General features: G+C 37.2%; 1 protein-coding gene across 1 annotated transcript in view; it reads left to right on the plus strand.

The window, feature by feature from the left end:
• The window catches only part of LOC150090919 (tetratricopeptide repeat protein 29-like), a 99,251-nt gene that overhangs the window by 69,596 nt on the left and 5,795 nt on the right, over positions 1 to 23,860 (plus strand). Inside the window, exon 5 of the mRNA XM_090380666.1 lies at positions 17,342 to 17,465. Coding sequence (XP_090236792.1) covers positions 17,342 to 17,465 — 124 coding nt within the window. The remainder of the gene's footprint in view (positions 1 to 17,341; positions 17,466 to 23,860) is intronic.

Raw genomic sequence — 23,860 nt, forward strand, 5'->3', positions numbered from 1 at the left:
GGAAAATAATGGAGTCACCGGTTAAAGAAGTGATGCAGGATCACCTAGACAAGACTGCAATAATAGTTTAGACAATGCATGGGTTTGTTAAGGGTAAGTCTTGTCTGACAAATTTTATTGATACTACGATGTGATCACAAAGCAACTGGATGCAAAAAATAATTTTGATATCGTATACAGTAGACTCTCAATTCCCCAGGATAGATGGTAAAAAAAAATTCCTGGATAATCGATTTCCCAGTTAATCCAAAAATACAGTAAGTTCCCGACATACGTAAGAGATATGTTCCCGGACTTCTTATATAAGTCGAGTTTTACGTAACTCAGGAATGACTAAAAAAAATATTGCTACTATATCCCTGATATGCCAAAATTAAAAAAACCACATAATATCCTCAGAAGAATTAAGAAAAATAGTTATATATTTTTAATTTAGTTCAATTAAAAACTTTGTCTGGGGACGGCAGTGAAATAGCCGGAATGGCACATAAGAAAAGAAAACATGCGTTATTGTACTGTAAAAACTGATTTGTATTTCGTAGTCTTGGTTATTATAGTTGACCTCATTTGTGCTGATCGCTTCTCGTATTCTCTTTCTACTTTATTGTGTTCACCGTTGCCACTGACAAATCTGAATTCCATGCTATACTTGTTAATGTTTAGCCATTTTCATACATCCTTATTATTTTAATTTTCTGTTCCAACTCGATCGCTTGCTTTCCTTTTCTTGATCGATTTACTAGTACCACTGTCACTTATTCTCTTAGTAGGCACCGTGATAACATTCAAAATTAAATTTTCTGAAAAGAACTTCACAGGGTTAAGGCGAAAACTCACTGTTATCACCCCACACGAGCTCACATTTTACTAAAACACATTTCTGGAGGTCACTGCCATAAAACAATAAAAACGATTTGCACTTTCCAGGTTACTGGGTTTTTCTGGTAGTGTATCTAATTATAAACGTGTAGTAAATTCGATCTTATTGCATTTGTGATAATAGCAATAGCTGGAATTCTGTGGGTTTTTAAGTTATTATAGTGAATTGTGTGTCGTGTCCCCTTCACTGAAATCTTCAGCCATATAAAAAAAATATAAAAAAAGTTATGTAAGTTGGGGACTTACTGTATCAAAAAATGTTCAGCAACCTACTTAAAAATATGGCGATAGATAAAAAAACTAAAAAACTTACCACGTACTTCTACTTACATGTCCAATACGATGCTTCTATTTATTTTTTACGATGTCGATTTTAGATCATTAGATTTAATGATTTAAATATAATGACTTAAGATTTAAAGACTTAAGCTAAATAAAGGGTTGATTTAAAATCGACCCTTTATTTAGCTTCCTTTTATTTTTTAAAATGACGCATATGGTTTGGTCACCAACATTATAATGGTTCTTTAGAGATTTAACGGATGCACCGTTTTCAAACTTTTGAATAATTTCAAGTTTTTGTTTAATTTTCTTGCGTTTGCTCATCATTTTCGCGATTTCTAAACCAAAAAAAAAAAAAAAAAACATAGTTACTATAAAAAAAATTCCAACATTCCTGACATAAATAACGAAACAAAATTTGTCCTTTTGTGGTGCGACGCGACACACTAAAACAAACTAAACATTTTGTCTCTTTTTATTTATTTTTTTCTGAGCAACGGGTGTGAAGACACTGGGGGGTTGCAAGATAATAGGCACAATAATCTCCTAATTACGACTTATAATGCCACTTCTTGTCGCTCATTTATGACATGCAAAACTTTTCTTTATACCTATCTAGTTATTACTTGAATTTTATGATTTCGTGTTGATTTTTTTTTTTTTTAATTTGGAGTCTTAAAGTGTCCCGGTTAATCCGATCCCAGTAAATCAAGAGTCTGCTGTACTTGGATTTCAGGAAAGCTTTTGAAACTGTTGCACATGGAAGACTGCTGTACAAATTGGAGCAGTATGGCATTAAGGGCAAGTTGCTGCAATGGATAAAGGGATGGGTGAGTGGGAGATGGCAGAACATGGTAATAAATGGACTGCTCTACGTGGACTAATGTTATTAGTGGAGTACCCCAGGGTTCGGTGATAGGCACATTGTTCTTTTGTGTAGTTATTAATGATATCGATAAAGGTATATCAGGCCTAATGTCCAAGTTTGCAGATGATACAAAGGTTGGCAGGGTTGTTAATGATAGTAAAGATGGTATGCTACTGCAACAGGATCTAGAAAAGTTAGGTAAATGGGCTGAGAAGTAGCAACTAAAGTTTAATATTGACAAATGCAAGGTATTGCATATGGGTAGCAGAAATGAAAAAGACCAGGGGGTAATTGTGCAGTCGGATATGAAGTTCTCTGAGCAGTGAAGACAGACTACCAGAGCAGGTCATGGAGTTTTGTCAGAGATATATAGGAATTTTGCTAGCAGAGACAAGGAGGTGATTATACCTTTCTATAGTACAATGGTCGAGCCACACCTTGAGTACTGCGTATAGGTCTGGAAGCCTCATTTCAGGATATAGAGTTGCTAGAACATGTACAGAGAAGGGCAACAAGATTGGTGAGAGAAACAATGTATTCTCTTACCAGGAGAGGTTTATTCTGTAAGGTGCAACATCTGGAGACTAGGCACCTCTGAGGTGATCTGATTGAGGTGAACAAGGCCTTGAATGGTTTGAGCAGGCTCAATGCTGATGGGATACTTGCACTTGCTAAGATTAAGAACCTGAGGAGGCATAGATTCAAATTGAGGAATGACAGGTGTAGAATAGATGTGCAGACGTTTGCCTTTAGCCATGGGTAGTTGATTGCTGGAACAGACTTCCAACTGTTGTTGTGGAATTTGATAGCTTAAATAAATTTAAAGCTAAACTAGACAAAAATTTGGAGTGACTGGATGGGTGAAATGAGATGTTTTTTTTTTGGCTGATGCTCGATAATCTTGCTTTAGCATTAGCATTAGTAGAGGCATTTGATGCAAGAAAGCAAGCTTATGCAGCATCAGCCAAAAAAAAACCCACTTCCACTTCACCCCTCTGTTCGTTCAAAATACCTGTCCAGCTGAGTCTTAAACTTATTTAGGCTATCAACCTCCACCACAAGGGATGGAAGTCTGTTCCACCAACCAACCACCCGCTGGCTAAAGGCAAATTTCCACACGTCTGTCCTACATCTGTCTTTCCTCAATTTGAATTTAAGCCCTCTCAGGTGATTATTTTGAGCTAGAGGAAGAATCCCATCAGCATTGAGCATGCTCAAACCATTCAAGGCTTTATACACCTCCATCAGATCACCTCGCTGGTGCCTAGTCTCCAGACACTGTAATTTGCAAAATTTAAGTCTTTCTTCATAAGAGCACCCCTTTGTTCCATTCACTAATCTTGTTGCCCTTCTCTGTACTCGTTCCAGCAGCTCTATGAAATGAGGCCTCCAGGTCTGTATACAGTACTCTAGGTGTGGCCAGTTCTCCTTATACAAGGAGAATAATCACCTCCTTATCCCTGCTAGAAAAATTCCTATATATCATTGACAATACACCATGAGCTACTCTTGCACTGCTCAGAGAACTTCATATCTGCCTGCACAACCACCCCAAGGTCCCTTTCATTCTCTACCACTGTCAGTGTAGTACCACAGAGTTGATACATTGCTCTGGGGTTGCTGTTTCCCATATGTAGTACTTTACATTTGTCAATGATAAACTTCATTTGCCACCTCTCAGCCCATCTGCTCAACCTTTCCAGATCCTGTTGCAGCAGCATAGTGTCAGTAGTGTCCTTGACAACTCTGCCAACCTTTGTATCATCTGCAAACTTGGACATTAAGCTTGATATACCATCATCAATATCATTTATAAATACAGAAAACAATAATGGACCAAACACTGAGCCCTGAGGGACTCCACTAATAACATTAGTCCACGATGAGCAGTGTCCATTGATTACCACTCTCTGTCTTCTCCCCCTCAACCACCCCTTTATCCATAGCAGCAATTTGCTTCCATTGCCACACTGTTCCAATTTTTGCAGCAGTCTTCCATGTGCAACAGTATCAAAAGCCTTTCTAAGATCCAAGTATATAATATCAAAGCTATTCGCTGCATCCAGTTCTTTTGTGACTGCATCATAGTATCCAATCAAATTGGTCAGGCAAGACTTCCCCTTAACAAAACCATGCTGTGTCCGAGCTATAACTGAAATCTTGTCTAAATGATCCTGCAGTGCTTCTTTAACCAGTGCCTCCATTAATTTTCCTGGAACAGAAGTTAAGCTCACAGGTTTATAATTACTTGTGTCAGCCTTTGATCCTCCTTTGTGAATTGGGGTCACATTTGCACATTTCCAGTCTATGGGTACCTCCCCTGAGTCCAAGGAAGCTCTCATAATTATGGCTAAGGGCTTGCTTACTTCCTTTGCTGCCTCCTTTAATATAACTGGATAGATCCCATCCACCCCGGGTGCCTTTCTTGTGTTTATCTTCAACAATTTCTCCTTCACTTTACTCCCAGTTATTTCAAGATTCTGTAGCTTACTGCTAGAGTTGAATACACCTCTGGCATTCCCCTCGCTGAATAACTCCTCATGTGTGAATGTCGATGCAAAATATTCATTTAGTTTGTTAGCTACCTGAGCAGGATCATCAACACTTGACCCATCAATATCGAATGGACCAATCTGATTCATCCCCTTCCTTCTAGAGTTTACATAAGTAAAGAACTCTTTGATCTTTTTCTTTGCATCCCTTGCCAAGGATTTCTTGTAATCTGCCTTCGCCTGCCTAACCTCCTTTGTAACTTGGTTGCATATCAACTTGTATCTATCATAGGCTTCTGTGTCGTGTGTTAATTTGTAAGTATCCCATGCATTTTTCTTCTCTGCCATATGCCTCATTAGTTCATCTGACATCCATTTTGGCCTAAACCTTGAACAATATTTCTTAGTTGGTATGTAAAGCCTAGTAGCTTCCAAGATAAGTTCTTTGAATGCTTCCCATTTTGAATTTGCTGTTGGTAACATCATCAGTTGGTCCCACTGTATAGAATTTAAATACTGTCTCAGTCCATCGTAGTCGCCTTTACGAACAGCAATAACCCTTCCCTTTACCCCTAATGGTAGTTACCTCTTTGAGTAAATCCCACTTCAGCACACTGTGATCACTGCCACCTAGTGGTTCATTTATCTGCAGATTCTTAATGCATGAAGAATCACTGCTGATAATCAAATCAAGAGTATTACTCCCTCTAGTTGCCGAACATGCTGATGTAGAAAACAATCATCCAATAAATCCACAAAAGCCCTGCTAGTGTGTGAGTGACCAGTCCCCAAATTCCAGTCAGTATCTGGGAAATTAAAATCCCCCATTATAAGACTCTCTGATTTACTGGCCCACTCTATTTCCCTGTACAGTTTCTTATTATACTCATCAGAGTCATTAGGCCTATAGCACACTCCTACTCTCAATTTTAATCTCCCAATGCTTATGTCACATCAAACTGACTGAACACTGCACTGTCCAGCGATGTCGACTGGCTTCACTTCCTTGGTTTTTATGTGTTTCTTAACTAATAGCATAACCCCTCCCCCCTTCCTATCCTGTCTATCCTTTCTGTAGATGTTGTACTCCCCAAATTGCAGTTCTGCATCCCTTATATCTGTGTGACACCACGTCTCTGATATCCCAACAATATCTGCCTTTGATGTTTTGAGCAATACCTCAAATTCATCAAATTTGTTTACTAAACTCCTAGCATTGGTGTACATGCAAGTATACCTGCACCTGTTTCTATTCTTAGCTACCCTAACACAACCCATGTGTTTACTTGTACCGCAATGGCTCCCAGCAGTCTCTGAAATATCAAGCATCTTGTTTTTCAGGCTTCTGCTCATTCTAATAGAAGCAGTGCAAGAATCTCTTTCACCTCTGCCAGTGGCTACTGTCAATCTATTGGTCTTTGTCTCCCCCCCCCAAGCTAGCAGTTTTCCGACCCACCTAACACTGCCTCGATAGCATCAGCAAATATTCTTGCACCCTTTCTATTTAAGTGTATCCCATCCCTGTAGAAGCAATCTCTCCTGTTAACAAGTAGAGTCCAGGCTGAAAAAAATTCTACCCCTTGAGCCTTGCACAATCTTTCCAGGGCCGAATTGATCGACAAGGCTCTCATCATATACTCCCTCCTATCGTGTCTGGGCAGAATTGCAGACACTTTCAAATTCAACCCTAATTCTCGGCTTTTGTTCAACAGTGACCTGTACTTGTTAAGTAATTCTGCCGGTCTCCTACTCTTAATATCATTAGTGCCAACGTGTACAACTATATCACCTTTTGTGCCCTTAAAAGATGATATTCGCTCTACAACGTCATCAACCTTTGCCCCTGGCAGACATACCCTGGTCCTGTTCCACCTATCCTTTTTACAAAGCATGTTCCCTGTTTCCCTGACAATAGAGTCACCAACAACTACTAGTTGTTGTTAGTAGTCACCAACAACTACTAGTTCCTTCGGGACCAGCGCATTCTGCCTTGGGGGTTGCCTCTGTGTCACGTGATGCCCAAGTGCAAGCTCTGGCGTTGATGTGGGCAGCTGAGAGCTTGATGGGCCCCTCAATTTAGTTTCTTCGAGGGCATCCACCCTGTCCTTCAAGCTCTCATATAGGCCCCCAAGAACGCTGAGTTGTTGCCTGATATCGATACACTCCTTGCATCGTGCACACACAAAGACATCCCCCATGGCAGTATCATGTCCCGTACCCGATTGCTCTGCAAACATCAAGCAAACAGTGCATTTTATAAGGCTGTGAGTCAGAGGACAACTGACCCCCTCAGTTCTGCTCTGAGCCACAGCACTTCCATTAGCTTGAGCCTTTTGCTTTGCTGCTCTGGTCTGAGTCATGATTCTGTTAATTTATTAATTAATAATAATTAATTATGTTATGTTATTAATTATGTTAAATATAATTAATTATGTTACGATTGTAATCTAAGTCATTATATGTATTTATTTAAAAGTACAATTTAACTGCTAACGAAGTTCAACTAACGCTATCTAGTACAGTATATAACTATCGTATCACAAAGGCGGGAACTTACGAACTTTATATCTACGGACACTTAAGTATTAATTAACTTTCAAATCTCGCTGTCTCAATTCATAATAAACTAACGATCCTTACTAGGTCTATAAGCTACTTACAGGAATAATTCGATGTAAAAATATTCAATCAAGCGGCTAAATATGGCTAAAGAACTTCTTGTTCAGCAGAGTTGCAAACACATGGATACCCTTACCAATACTTTCATGCATCATATGCTTCAACTAATGCTAATGCTAATTATTTATTTAACTAGTGACTCCATTATTTTCCCTGGAACAGATGTTAAACTAACAGGTCTGTAATTACTCATATCACCCTTTTCTATTCTGTGGGGATTTCTCCTAAATCTGAAGATCCTCTCATCATTATGGCTAATGCTTTGCTTACCTCCTTAGCTATGCCCATTTATAAATGGATAGATCCCATCCACCCAAGGTGCCTTTCTTCTGTTTAACTTGAACAATTTGTCTTCCACTTTCCTCTCAGTTATTACATCAACAGTCAAACAATCGATATCAAATGGACCAATTTTATTGATCCCCTTACTTCCAATGTTTACACAAGTAAAGAAGCCTTTGCTGTTTTTATTTGCATTCCTTTTCCATAGATTTCTCATAATCTGCCTTCACTTGCTTAACCTCCTTTATGACTTGATTACTAGTTTTTATCTACCTTAGGCTTTTTGTGTTGCCTTATTGTGTTAATTTATATGTATCCCATGCATTTTTATTCTCTGCCACAAGTCACATTAGTTCATCTGACATCCATTTAGGCCTAAACCTTGATCAGTATTTCTTACTTGGTATGAAAGCTTAGTAGCTTCTATGATTAATTCCTTGAGTACTTCCCATTTAAAATTTTCTGAGCATAACATTATCAGTTGGTCCCACTGTATAGAATTTAGAAACTGTCTGAGACAAGTGTAGTCACCTTTTCGAAAGCAATAACTCTCGCCTTTACCCTTGATGGTAGTTTCATCTTTAAATAAATCCCACATCAGTACACTGCGATTACTGTCACCTAGTGATTCTTTTATCACCAGATTATTCATAAGAGATTTTAAGCAGAGATTAATCAAAGAACAGTCATCCAATAAATCCATAAAAGTCTTGCTAGTGTGTATGTGACCAATCCACTAGTTCCAATCAATATCTGGAGAGTTAAAATCCTCCATTATTAAGACATTCTGATTTATTGGCCAACTCTTATGTCTCGGTACAGTTGTTCCTTATACTCATCAGAGTCATTAGGCTAACACGCTCCTACTTGCATTTTTACTTTCTCAGTGCTTATGCCACACCAAACTAATTCTTCATTGCACTGGCCACCCATATCAACTGGATCACTGCCTTAAATTTTATTTGGAAGACCATAACCCTTCCCCCCCTTTACTGTACAGAAGTTGCCACAAATACACTAATAACAGCATGATCTTCAGAGAAGAAATGTGTGCTCGTATTCTTTGTAGACTTCAAAGCGGCATTCGACACTCTTTGTTGGCAGAGTGTCCTGGATTGTTTCAGGGAGGCTGAGGTGTCACAACCACTATATCTGCTAATCTCGAGTTACCTCAATAACAGAAAAATAACAATCAGAGCCAATTACTGTCATCTAGTTAGAAAAATCACTAGAAGCTGTCCACAGGTGTCCATTCTTAGTCCCTGTGCTGGAATATAGTATTTGACAAATGGTTGACAAGAACCCATGAGAGCACTATGAAACTGGTCTATGCCTATGATTTAGCCATTACTGCCTTTGGAGATTCCAGAAGCCAGTTGGAGAAAACATCAAATGAAATCCTACAAGACCTCGCCAATTGGTGCGACAATAACAGATTAGCTGTGTCAACATTGAAAACCAAACAAATGTACATAAAGGGCAATATGAACACCATTAGGGTGCTGATTATAAAATAAAAGGAGAACAGAAAACAAATTAAATATGTTAAAACATAGAAATACCTGACTGTGGATTGATGATGCTTGTTGTTTCATTCCATTCTGTGAATACACCAAAGAATAGACAAAATATCACTGTTAAAACTGCCCACATTACAAGAAAAGATTGCGGTCTTAAGGGCAGTACCTTAAAATTATATAATGAGTGTTTATTTTTGCTTATGTTAACATATGGCTCTGGTGCTTGGGGCTGCAGAGTAGAAAACAGTGTAGTACAGAGAAAATTTATCCAAGCTCAGTGAACAATCATACCAATCATCTCCAGAGCCTGCAGGACCATCTCAACTTCCACCCTGAAGTTTATCTGCAGAAAGCTCCCCATTCACTTGGAAGTTATATGCACTTTTCTGAAATATCACCTAAGAAAGTAAACCCCGGAAACTATCGGTGGTGCCTCTCAGGACCTTACTATCACCCTGCAGAAGAGAAAAAGAAAATCCAAACAGAACTGACAAACCAGTGGCAACAAAGTTGGAATGACTCTATGCTTGGAAGAACCACTTATACTTTTATGCCTGTAGTTAAGGGATTTTCTAACCAGCAACTGATTTGGTTTAATCCTGGACCTCATATAGCTTTCCTATTAATGGGACACAGAAGCATTAATGCCAAATTACATTCATTTCACCTTTTACCAATGCCAAACTGTTTGTATGGATTGGCAGAGACTGTGGAGCTTTTATTCTGTTGCCCTTACAGTGCCGACCTGTGTCAGCCACTGGAGACACTCACTGGAGTCATCACTTGTGGATGCACCATCCTATATCTTAGACTAATGTTATTAGTGGAGTCCCACAGGGTTCGGTGTTGGGTCCTCTGTTGTTTTGTATATTCATCAATGATATTGATGAAGGTATATCAGCCTTAGTGTCGAAGTTTGCAGATGATACAAAGGTTGGCAGGGTTGTTAATGGCAGTGTGCTACTGCAACAGGATCTAGATAATTTGGGCAGATGGGCTAAGAAGTGGCAACTGAAGTTTAACCTTGGCAAATGCAAAGTACTGCATATGGGTAGAAGTAACCCCAGAGAAATGTACCAGCTGTGTGGAACTACACTTAAGGTGGTAGAAAATGAAAAAGACCTGGGAGTAATTGTGCAGTCAGATACGAAATTTTCTGAGCAATGCAGACAGGCTGCCAGGGCAGGTCATGGGATTTTGTCAATGATATATAGGAATTTTGCTAGCAGGGAAAAGGAGGTGATTGTCCCTCTGCATAAGGCAGTGGTTAGGCCACGCCTTGAGTACTGTGTACAGGTCTGGAGGCCTCATTTTAGGAAGTATGTAGATTTGCTTGAGCGTGTACAGAGAAGGGCTTCATTCCCCTCATGATTGGTGAGGGGAATGAAGGGATACTCTTACCAAGAGAGGCTAAAGTTCTGCAAATTGCAGTGGCTGGAGACTAGTCACCTGTGCGGTGATCTGATTGAGGTGTATAAGGCCTTGAATGGATTGAGCACGCTGAATTCTGATGGGATCCTTCCACTTGTTCAGATTACGAACCTAAGAGGGCATAAATTCAAATTAAGAAAAAACAGATGTAGAATAGATGTGCGGAAATTTGCCTTAAGCCAGTGGGTGGTTAATTGCTGGAACAAACTTCCATCTGTCATGGAAGTTGATAGGTTGAATAAATTTAAGGAGGAACTGGACAGGCATTTGGAGGGAATAGTGTGATTTTTTTTTTTTTTTTTTTTTTTTGGCTGATGCTGCATAAACTCATACACTTGGTTTCTTGCATCACATGCCACCACTACTACTACTACCAAAGAAAACTTTAATGCTTTCTCACTTTTTGCCATGAAAATCTTCCAGAGAAGGACGCACCTTCTTAGAATTAACTCCGACCCTGACTCAGAATTCCATTGTTGACTGACATCTCATGAACATGACAAACTCCAGACCTGTACTGTATACAGGTCTGGAGGCCTCATTTTAAGAAGGATATAGAGCTGTTGGAATGAGTACAGAGAAGGGCAACAAGATTAGTGAATGGAACGAAGGGTTGCTCTTATGAAGAAATGCTTAAGTTTTCAGATTACAGTATCTGGAGACTAGGCACCTGCGAGGTGACCTGATTGAGGTATATAAAGCCTTGATTGGTTTGAGCATGCTCAATGCTGATGGGATTCTTCCTCTTGCTCAGAATAACCACCTGATAGGGCATAAATTCAAATTGAGGAAAGAAAGTTGTAGGATAGATGTGTGGAAGTTTGCCTTTAGCCAGCGGGTAGTTGATTGGTGGAACAGACTTCCATCTTTTGTTGTGGAAATTGATAGCCTAAATAAATATAAGGCTGAACTGGAGGGATATTTTGGAACAAACAGAGGGGTGAAATGGGAACGGGTTTTTTTTTTTTTTTTTTTTTTTTTTTTTTTGGCTAATGCTGCATAAGCTTGCTTTCTTGCATCATGTCTCTACTAATACCAATGCTAATGCAAACATTGACATTTACTGGACTTGACTATGTCTCCTCTTTAAGAGGTGAGAGAACCTGCAGATCCAGAAGTCTGCTGGGTGTGAACCTGTTTGGTTGATCTGCCTGGCAGAGGGGGACTAATGCTAACCCAAGCTGAGGTAGGGTGTCTCTGGACCTTGGGTCTCTACAAAAGATCCATTCCTCAAGGGGTGGAATCTTTTGCTGACCCAGCACCATGCTTTGTGGAAAATTAACTGCTGGCTCTGCTCTGTGGAGCAGGATCCATGCATATTAGGAGTAGGAAGCTGCTGACCTTGGACCTCCGGGATGGGATTAATGTTCTAACTCCTCACTTCCTTAGATAGGGAAGGTGCAATATGGCCTGAGCAGCCCATGCACCAAAAATAATAACACCAACAACAACCTTGGATAGGCATGTTGTATGCCACTGTCCATCCCTTTTAACTGATTACTGTCTCTGCTTTCTCTCTTCTACTTTTGAGGGGGATGCCTCTGACTTTCATCCCCGACTGTTCTGTCATTTTGTCCCTTCCTTATCGAAATTCCCATACTTCTTCCACAATCACCCACTATTTCTTCCTTGGACCTCTCTGGAACGAGTTCTAGAAAAGTCTAATATGTGCAACTTAGTACACTTAGGCTGGGAGGTGGGGGGGTGGCTGACCTGACTTTTCTCACCCTTTGGCTGCTAAATGCCAGTGCCAGGCACAATACTACAATGAAACAAAATGTTACATTTAACACATACATGGCTTATGCTAGTCCAGAAGTTTCAGTGGCAAATCAAATAGAGGAAACCCTGGATCCTGCAACAAATACGCTTAGACACATTTGACATTTTTGCCCTTCTGTACACATTGTACTCTCCATATTTAAATTCTGCATCCTTATATCTGAGTGACACCATGTCTCTGATATCCCAACAGTGTCCTCATTTGATGTCTTTGAAGCTAGCCCAAATATTTACAGGACCTTGTTCAAGAATTACTTGCAGCCCCTGGGGTCCTGTACAAAACTGATACAGGGCATTTTTGTAATAGTGATTTTTTAGTTTTTTAAATTTTACAGTAACTAAGAAATAATTAAATAATTTTATATTATACTGAACAAAAAATTTTAAATATGAATAATATTTATTACATTAATCAACAATACTGTTTAACAATTGCAGTCATCTCATAAAGATTGGAACATGAATAAATAATAATAGAACCAATAATCATACAAATAATACAGATATTATTGAAAGTGAGTATAACATAAAAATTACATTTTTTTAAATAACGCCCTATGTTTGATATCAAATGAAACATACACGTTGAGAATAAAGTATATGCTCTACTTATAGTAATTTTCAAGTTGACTCATGCAAGTGCTCTTGATAATATGGGTAAGATGGCAGTAGACTTGTTGAGAGAAATGAGGAAAAGAGGCAGATCATATTATTAAGACCATTTGAGCGTGGGGCCCTGTTCGACAGAACCAGTTGAACATGCTTGTGGATGGCCCTGTCTTGACCAGCACTTCAGATTCATCAAATTTACACCAATGTACACCAATGCCCCTAGCATTGGTGTACATTGGTGTAAATTTGATGTATACTTGCATGTACACCAATGCTCCTAGCATTGGTGTACATGCAAGTATACATGCACCTGTTCTAACTTTTAGTTACCCTAACACAGCCCATGTATTTACTTGTTTCATTACTCCCAGCAGTCCTTGAAATCCCTGTCACCTTGCTTTCCATACTGCTGCATGTTCCAATAGAAGCAGTACATGAATCATTTTCACCTCTGCTTGTGGCTATTGTTAATCTGTTAGTCTGTGTATACTCAGCTAGCAGTTTTCCAACCTGTCTAATATTGCCTTGATAGCATCAACAAGCATTCTTCTTTCTATTTAAGTGTATCACATTCCTGTAGTAGTAGTAGTAGTGGCATGTGATGCAGAAAGCAAGTGTATGAGCTTATGCAGCATCAGCCAAAAAAAAAAAAAAAAAATCACACCATTCCCTCCAAATGCTTGTCCAGTTCCTCCTTAAATTTATTCAACCTATCAACTTCCACAATGACAGATGGAAGTTTGTTCCAGCAATTAACCACCCTCTGGCTAAAGGCAAATTGCTGCACATCTGTTCTACATCTGAAATTAATTTTTTCTTAATTTGAATTTATGTCCCCTTAGGTTTGTAATCTGAACAAATAGAAGGATCCCATCAGAATTAAGTGTGCTCAACCCATTCAAGGCCTTATACACCTCAATCAGATCACCGCACAGGTGACTAGTCTCCAGCCACTGCAATTTGCAGAACTTTAGCCTCTCTTGGTAAGAGGATCCCTTCATTCCCCTCACCAATTTTGTTGCCTTTCTTGTTGCCTAAAATGAGGCCTCCGGACCTGTACGCAGTACTCAAGGCATGGCCTGACCATTGCCTTATACAGAGGGACAATCACCTCCTTTTCCTTGCTAGCAAAATTCCTATATATCATTGACAAAACCCCATGACCTGCCCTGGCAGCCTGTCTGCATTGCTCAGAAAACTTCATATCTGACTGCACAATTACTCCCAGATTTTTTTCATTTTCTACCACCTTAAGTGTAGTACCACACAGTTGGTACATTTCTCTGGGGTTACTTCTACCCAGGCACCTCCATAGCCAGGTGGGAAGGAGCAGCAGTGCGTAGCACACGTTTCTTGATTAGACCGGTGTTCGAGCCCATCACCACCAAATACGGAGGATGCAGAAAGGTCAGGGAATGACCACCGCATATCCCGGAGCAATATAGCCTTAGTTGCTAATGCTCCTAAAAACCAAATAATAAATAACGTAATAACTTCTACCCATATGCAGTATTTTGCATTTGTCAAAGTTAAACTTCAGTTGCCACTTCTTAGCCCATCTGCCCAAATTATCTAGATCCTGTTGCAGTAGCACACTGCCATTACTGTCATTAACAACCCTGCCAACCTTTGTATCATCTGCAAACTTCGACACTAAGCCTGATATACCTTCATCAATATCATTGATAAATATACAAAACAACAGTGGACCCAACACCGAACCCTGTGGGATTCCACTAATAACATTAGTCCACGAAGAGCAGCACCCATTACTTACCACCCTCTGTCTTCCCCCACTCAACCATCCTCTTATCCATTGTAGCAACTTACCCTTAATACCATTCTGCTCCAATTTGCGCAATAGTCTTCCATGCGCAACAGTGAAATCAGTGAATTTCCATGAAATCCAAATATATGATATCGAAATTATTTTTTGCATCCAGTTCCTTTATAACCACATCATAATAACCAATCAGATTTGTCAGACAAGACTTTCCCTTAACAAACCCATGCTGTGTCTGAATTATTGCTGCAGTTTTGTCTATATGATCCTGCAATGCATCTTTAACCAGTGACTCCATTATTTTACCCGGAACAGAAGTTAAACTAACTGGTCTGTAATTACTCGTGTCACCCTTCGATCCCCCTTTTTGAATTGGGGATACATTTGCACATCTCCAATCCGTGGGATCCTCCCCTGAGTCCATGGACGCTCTCATAATTATGGCTAAGGGTTTGCTTAGTTGCTTTGCCGCCTCCTTTAATATAACTGGATAGATCCCATCCATCCCAGGTGCTTTTCTTATGTTTAACTTCAACAATTTCTCCTCCACTTTGCTTTCAGTTATTACAAAATCATTAAGTACCCTGCTACAATTTGATAATCTTCTGCCATTTTCAAACCTTAATAATTCGTCACGTGTGAATGTAGATGCAAAATACTCATTCAGTTTGTTTGCTATCTGAGCAGGATCATGACTTGGATGTGCTTGTTTTTTGCCACAAAGAAAATCAAAATTTGGTATTATTGATTACAGTTTCAAGCGCATTTCTGGTTCTGCATCCATTGTATTCCTGTATTTTGTTTTTGTCGCTGTATACGTGGAAAAAGCCTTTTCGCATAATAAGTCGTGACAAAAGACAAGAATCTTTATTGCATGATCAGACACTTCAGGATATCCACTGTAAATTTGCAACCGAAAATCAAGTTCTTCTTGTTGGTACTTAATTTTGAAGGTCGAATCTGTATATATATCAATTAACTGTTCCCTCTCTTTCATTGATAAATTTTCACTTTGGCAACGATTAAATGGGTTTTTAATCCAGTCGTATGATTCAGTTTGCACTGGAAAATATTCTCTAATAGTTTTTTGTAGATTCAGAAAGTGCTCTATTTTGTATTCTTGAACAATTTTATGAAGATTGAGATCATTTTGTATCAAGAAGTCACTTAATTTTTCAAAATTAAGTGACTTTTTGAAATCCATAAATCGTATTTCAAAATTAATGCATTTATATTATCATTAATTTTATATATATGAATTTTAGTTCCTTGGAGGAATATATTTACTTCATTTAAAATTGAAAATATATCTGCAAGGCATGCCATAATCTGAATCCATATGTTGTCATGTAATTTTGAGCAATAATCATGTTTCATTTGAGTTAAAAAAAATTTCACCTCTTCTTTCAGCTCACAAAACCTGCTCAGAATTTTTCCTTGTGATAGCCAGCATACCTCTGTATGTAGGAGCAGTGTTTGGTGAGAACTAGATAGCTCCTCACAGAATAATGAGAATAATCTTGAGTTTGACTCCCTGGATTTGATAAAATTAATGATTTTGACAACGTCATCTAAAACATCTTTTATTTTTTGTAGAATTCATTTCACAACGAGAGCATGATGGTGCAGACAGCAATGAGAATGTTGAATATGTGGGGCTATTGTTTTTATTCTTGATATGACTCCTTTATTTGCACCCAGTAAAGATTTTTCTCCGTCAGTACAATTGCAAAAACATAAATCCCAAGATAGTCTATGCTTCTCCATATATATGTTTATAACATCAAAAATGTTTTCACCAGTAGCTCTATCCTTAAGAGGCTTGCACAAAAGAATATCCTCTTGGACAGTTAAATTAAAAATATAGCATACCAGAACAATTAAATTAGCCAAACCAGTAACATCTCAAGATTCATCTAATTGCATCATGAAACCACGGGGAGATTTTAATCAAGATATTAATTCATCCTTACAAAAAAAGTGCCATAGCTCTTATGCGACTAGCAGCCGTGGTATCAGAGAGAGAGAGAGAGAGGTATGCTATCAATTTCTTTGGCATATTTCTCACCAATCTTACAGGTAATTAGGCCTTTGGCACAAGGTTTTATTAATTTTTCACCAAGTGTATATGCCTCCCCTTCTTTAGCAATACAATAACTAACAAGGTAGGAAGCCTGAAGTGATTTTTCATTATCACTATACATAAATGTTGAAAAATATTTTTTCATGTTTTTGAGCTCTTCATATTTCCACTTAAAATATTCTATGTTTTTGCCTATCATATGTGGGTGGTTTTCTCCAATGTCTTCTTAATTTTGTGGAATTTAGACTACTATTCCTTACAACGTTTTCACATTCGACACGTATTACTTACAACTTTTTCACTTTTGACACATGTTACTTACAACCTTTTCACATTTGGCACATATTCCTTTCAGCTCGTCTTCATTTCCAGTCCAAGTAAATCCAAAACTTAAGTAGCTTTCATCATGATATTTTCTTTTTTTAGAACCACCTTCATGCAATTTCTGTTTTTAAATAGGCGTTTCCAAAATGGCTGTTCTGCATGTCGAGTTTCCAGAAGTAGATGTGTAAGGTGTAGGCTAAATTTCTCTTTTTTATCCAGTTACAGATTTTAACTTATTTTTGATTATATATTCAACACTTAACACTTATTTCATATAAGTGTTATGTTTTTAATTTAATTAACTCAGCTTTACTTACTGTTTAGCAAAGGAAATTTATCAACTGCAGTTCAATTGCTCAAGCTGTGTCAGAATATTGCCCAAGTACAAAGGCTGGAACATTCACTAATTTCATCGTGTTTATCTCTGGGACAACTTTACACTTCAATGGTTAGTAAATACCTGCTTTTGATTTAGTGTTATTTCTGAATAAGATGATGTTCTATGACGATTCTGTTTCTCTAATTAAATTCTGAAATGAATTGCTTAGCTGTTTACTTTCCAAAGATTTTATAATTTTATTTTGGTGATTAGATTTGCTATTTGTTTTAGAGTTTTTAACAGTTTTTTTTTTTTTTTGAGTGACTCTTATATGTGCATTTTTTCAGTTTTGTTAACTCCCCTTGCTCCCTCTGATTTTATTCATTGAGTGAGTATTGTTATTGTACCAATTTATTTTTTGTATGTTCTTTTCCTTTTTATTTCCCATTACAGATAATATAAACATCAAGGTAATTTTAAGTCTTATTCACAGCCAAGAAATAAAACTAGTATATCATTTTATAATGTTTGCACAAAAATGTTGTTTTATATAGCTATTCTGCTGGTTCAAAATATTATTCAAAAACATCTGAAAAAAGAGATTAAGGTATCACATTTTCTTCCTCTTTTTACATGAATGTTTCATTATCTCTATGTTGCTTAATATTACAGTAGACTGTCGAAATAAAGACACCCCAAATAACAACATTCGAGCTAACGGCACATTGAGATCGGGTGTTTACATACAGCATAGATTTCTTACTGAAGTGCCGAAAAAATAAAATGGCAAGTCACGTAATTACTGTATTTGTTTATGTTCAGCATTTTCAAAGTGAATTCTGTACTGATATCACAGATTATACCACTGTTTTAATTTATTTTAAATTAAAAACCTCTCATTATGGTTTCTAAAGTTAATAAACCTCATACAGAGAAGAAAAGAAGAACAACATTAAAGCTTAGTGACAAACTTGATGTAATCCAAACTATTACATTATGGTCACCCGGAAAGTTAATTCATATATCCGTGTCCATTGTGTCTTTAAATTGCATATGTTCTCTGCTCGATTTGCCTGTTTTGCTGGATTAAAACTCCAGTTTCTGGGAGGAAAAACCTTGCTATCTATGCCTAAGACCAACTAACTCAGCCATGGAGGGAAAAAAGCTCATAAAAGTTCCTCACGTCATTGACTGGATTCAAACCCAAGCCTTTTCCAGGTGTGAGGAGGATGGTGATAATACCACTGTGCTACCTGCTGACTAAACTTGATGTAATAAAGAAAATAGAACAAGGGCATAAGTAGGAGTGTAGTAGTGACAGAATATAACATTGGATCGTCAACGTGTTTATGTATTTTTTTTTATGTGCAGTTAATTAAGTTGCATTCTTAATCTCTTTATTTCTTATTTAGCCTCATTATTTCTGCAGTAAATATATAAAAAATAAAACTTTCTATATAATGGCATCTTGAATCCCCGAAGGTGCCATTATTCTGAAAGTCTACTGTACATTTAAAAAACTAGGACTACTTTTAATGGTCTTAAATTTATAATCAGAATATAGAAATTTTGCATCTGCCATGCTGGTGTATGTCCCTAAAATTTTTGTTCTTCCATTAGTGGATTTTTGTTCCGTGTAATATGGGCAAGTTATTTTTAAAATATTTCACAGACTGAATGCATATAAAAATTTAATTTTTTATGTTTTAGAAGAAACCTGGACTATTATTCTTGGAATTACTTGTATGATAAATAATTTAAGATTCCTTCTAGCTTAGAAGCAGATGTTATAAGATATTTTTTAGTAAAAATTATTATGAGTCTGCACAGTGTCCCTTACCTCTTGTCACATAGACTTCAGACTTTTCTTGCCTGATTATATATACTATTTTCTTGTAAACCCGATTGATTGTTAAATGTCTTAGTTGAATTGTTAAACACTTTCTAAAATCCATTATTGTTATTGATGAAGTGTTAATGCCATTGCTTTTGCAATTTTTATGTTATCCATTCATGTTCAATATATGTAGGATCAACTTTAATTTTTTGATTATATTATAATTACACTTTTATTTTATTTACTTTAGATTTATGGCCAAATTTCATTTGTCCATTAATCTGAACTAAACTATTATAATTATTGATTTTCTTATTTATCTATCATAGCCCAAATGATATAAATGCTATTACAATTCTATTTTTCTAATTAAATTCTGAAATGAATTACTTAGCTATAGACTCTCCAAAGATTTTATCACTTTATTTTGATGATTAACTATGCTATTTGTTTTAGAGTTTTTACTATTCTCTGAAATAACATATATCATTTCTGGCATTTTAAAGAATTTTTTCAGTGAATGATCCAAATCTGACTATTAGTCTAAACCAGGGGTCGGCAAACTTTTTCTGTAAAGGGCCAGATAGTAAATATTTTAGGCTTTGCGGGGCAAGAGGCAAAATCAATATTATGATTTTATAATAAGAGAGAAAACAAATTTCCACAAATTTTTTTTTTTATTGAAAATTCAAAATATAGTTATAATAATTGAGTACAAATTTTTGGAATACAGGTATACTAATGAGAAGAAGGGAATTCATTTTTTTTTTTGGGAAAATATTTCGTTTAATTTGGGTTCAAAGTTAGTGTTCCCTATCATCAAAATCAATTGCAAATGTTCATCTGTTAATGCTGATCTATAATGAGATTTTGCATATTTCATCTTTGAAAATGTCTTTTCACTCATAGATAGTGCTAAATACTGATATCAATCCATGAGCATATTCATCACTTGGAAGGCATTTATAGAATTCTATTAGATTTTTCTCTTGTTATTTGCCTTTTAGCATGTCATTATATTGCAGATTAATTACTTCCAATTGAAGGTTAGATGGAAGCTCCTCAATTGCACAGTTAAATGGATTTTGAAATATGCTAATTTCTTTTGCACTTGCATCGAGGTCCACAAAATGCTGCTGGAACTATAGTTTGAGCTTGGAAAATATGTCCTCTGCAAATTTGTATGGAAATGGAGATCTTGCTTCTTGTTTTAAACAGCACGAAAAGTGTATAAAGCAGCTTAACATTATTTGTGGTTCAAAAAATGTTAGTTGTCGTTGAAATGACTTTATCACGGTATAAGTTTCACATATAAGCACCATTTTGCCTTGTAATTTTAGGTTAAATTCTTTAAGATACATTATCAAGTCTGCAGCAAAAGCTAATTTCCAAAGCCAGTGTTTGATAATAGTGGTTGAGGGTGGGCCTTCTCGTTCAGAAAAATTTCAGTTCAGCCCTGAGCTCAAAAAATCTAAATAAAACTTTACTACTGCCAGGAGCGCATTAAGGTCGGTTGAGGCCCCGGGCGCGGAAGAAAATATTGGGCCCCCTTAAAAAAAGAGAGAGACATGGAAAATAAAAATACATGTTAATCATTTTTTTAAATAAATAAAAAATATTATGTACTGTTAATATTTTATTTCCAATAAAATTTGAATATAATATATGTATAATATAATTAATAATAGCATAATAATAATCACAAAGTTTTGAACTAATAGTTGAACATATTATTATAGTTGAACTAATATGTTCAACTAATTTGTTGGGGTTTTGCGTGGGCCCCTTCAGAAGTCGCGGGCCCAGGGCGCGTGCCTGGTGCGCCCGCCGTTAAATCCGCCTCTGACTACTGCTAAGCCATTGAGCTGCTGTATGGTAGGGCAAGTCAAGATATTCATCTTCTATTTCTGACAAAAATTCACATAACCGATGGTGGTTAAGTCCATGAGAGCAAATGAAGTTCACCGTTGACACTACTGGTTCAATGACACATGATAGAGTCAAATATTTTCCGCACAGTACCTGCTACTGATGATGATGATGATGAGGTGCCTCCATAGCCAGGTGGGCAGGAGCAGCAGTGAGTAGCACATGCTTCTTGATACGACCAGGGTTTGAGCCCGTGACCACCAAATACAGAGGATGTGGAATGGTCAGGGAATGACCACCGCATATCCCTGGAGCAATATGGCCTTAGTTGCTAATGCTCCTAAAAACCAAATAACAACAATAACAACCAGCTGATGAATAACACAATGAATAATCATAAACTTTAAACATCTTGCATTTTCACAAGCTTTGTAAATTTGTCCAACTAAGCCTTTTCCTGCTCCACACATATTTTTACCACCATCAGTTGTAACACATCTTAGCATATTCCACTTCAGGTTGTGCTAAATTAGTGTTTTCTCAACTTCTCTGAAAATATTCTCGCCTGTAGTTGTTCCACGCAGACTATTCATAGAGGCTAATTCTTCAGTCACTTCGAACTCAGCATTGACTCCTTGAATAAACAACAACAACTGAGCTGTATCGGAAACATCTGTCAACTCATCAAGGGCCAAGGGAAACCACTCAAAATCATTTGCCTTGTTTTTTAATTGACTCTTGATGTTGCTCCCATTGTCCTCAACTCTCTAGCAACTGTTCTTGCTGATAGGCTAATAGTCTTAAACAAGTCTATTTTCTCTGGGCACATTTCTTCGACTGCTGCAATCAAACACCATTCAATAAACTCACCATTGATAAACAGCTTTCCTTGCTTGGCTAACAAATGAGCCACTCAGAAACTTACTTTTGATTGCAGTCTCATTTTCATTTTTTATTTTTGCGAAGAAATTCTGCTGTGATGAGATATTCTGTTTTAAATTTTCTAATTTTTCTGACTGTTGCTTTCCTGTGACAATATCAAACTAAACACTCGTGTGATGAGTGCTTAGCTTGGTAATTTCAACATACAGTCAGTCCTTGTATAGCACGATAGTTGTGTTCCTAGAAACCCTTGTGCAATGCAAAATCGTGCAATATAAACAACAGGCCCTATGGGGAAAATAGGGTTAGGTGCCGACCACCCAAGATTGAACACACATTTGTAACCAAAACATTACCAAACACAATAAATTATCGTAATAAAATACGTAAGTATATTTTTACGACTATTACGTAATAAAATATTGCTAATACTTTTGCTTCTATCATAAGCAAACTTGTTTTTTGTTTGATTTTCTATCCAAACAGATGACAGCCGTTCCATCTCTTCCAATTCTTTGTGTCTTAATCTAATGGATGGATTTTAATTACACTGAGTCGTTCCTGCTATGAAAGTTGTTTTTCTCTGCATTCTTCGTAATTTTCTGCGTTGCCTGATTTAGGTCTGTAGCACGTGCAATATCACATGGTCTTTCATTTTGCTCAAAGTGTTTCCCAATTTCATATTTTTTCTCTATCGACAGAGGTGGACTGGCCATAAGCCTTACCGGGGAAACCCCAGTGGGCCGGATGGGCCGGTGTGGTTTTGGCCATAAATGCTAGTATGAGGCCACTATAAATTTTCCCGGGTAAGAATTTTGATCCAGTCCGCCTCTGTTTATCGATATTGCTTTTCTTTTTCTCTCTGAATCTGCAGTATCTTCACCAGGACGCTTCCTTTTCACACCTTTTAAGTATTTTACTCATTTTTAGGGAATAAAGCACAATTACAAAATGAGGAGGCACACTTGATACACAAACAAAACTGCGCACGTGTAGCAACTGAATAAACAACACCATAAAGGCAGAGATACACTATTAAAGCCTCACATTTTACTAAAGCACATTTCTGGGGGTTACTACCATAAAACAATAAAACCAATTTCCAGTTGCATTTCTGCTAGTGGAATCCGTTATAAACTGGTAGTAAACTCGATCTAATTGCATTTGCAATTATACCGATAGCTGGAATTGTTTTGGTTTTTACGTTATTATGGTAAAATGTGTTTCCCCTTCACTGATATAAAAAACATAAATACATTTTCAGAATCTTCTCTTCATTCCTATCGTGTTGCGTTCTGTTGGGGTGAGTCTGCGTTCACTGCCATTTCTTGTAAACACAAAGGCGAATCGTGCATAAGCGAATTCGGTTCGTGTTATATAATAGATATCACTCCCCTATTTATAAATCGTGTACGATCGAATTCGTGTAATGTAAACACGTGTTATACGAGGACTGACTGTATATTGTATTCTTTTAGCACCACTATAGTGTCATTGCATAATAAACACAATTCTTTGGCATTTAACTCTATAACAAAATAATCCACACTCCACAGAGCATTAAAAGTGTGACATTGAAAGTCCACGTTTCTCTTCTTTTCTTGTATTTACATGATGGGTACGCATTGGTAATAAAATAAAAATAAAATGTCACGGTATGGTGAAACGTGTTACTCAAAATGCTGTCAAGTTATCATTGCATCACTGTTATGTAGTGCACCAAGCAGCAGTGCAAAGCGATGAGAACCCTACATACGGTCTCTGTCGCAACTACTCAGCTTTGACGTTGTAACGCGAAAGCAGCCATAGACAATACGTAAATGAATGAGCATGGCTGTCTTCCAATAAAACTTTATTCATGGATGCTGAAATTTGAATTTCATAAAATTTTCATATTGTCTTAAGATATTATTCTTCTTTAGATTTTTTTTCAACC

Source organism: Mastigoproctus giganteus, chromosome 1, assembly GCF_048544385.1.
Source record: "Mastigoproctus giganteus isolate SK-2022 chromosome 1, ASM4854438v1, whole genome shotgun sequence".
Taxonomy (NCBI): Eukaryota; Metazoa; Arthropoda; class Arachnida; order Uropygi; family Thelyphonidae; genus Mastigoproctus; species Mastigoproctus giganteus.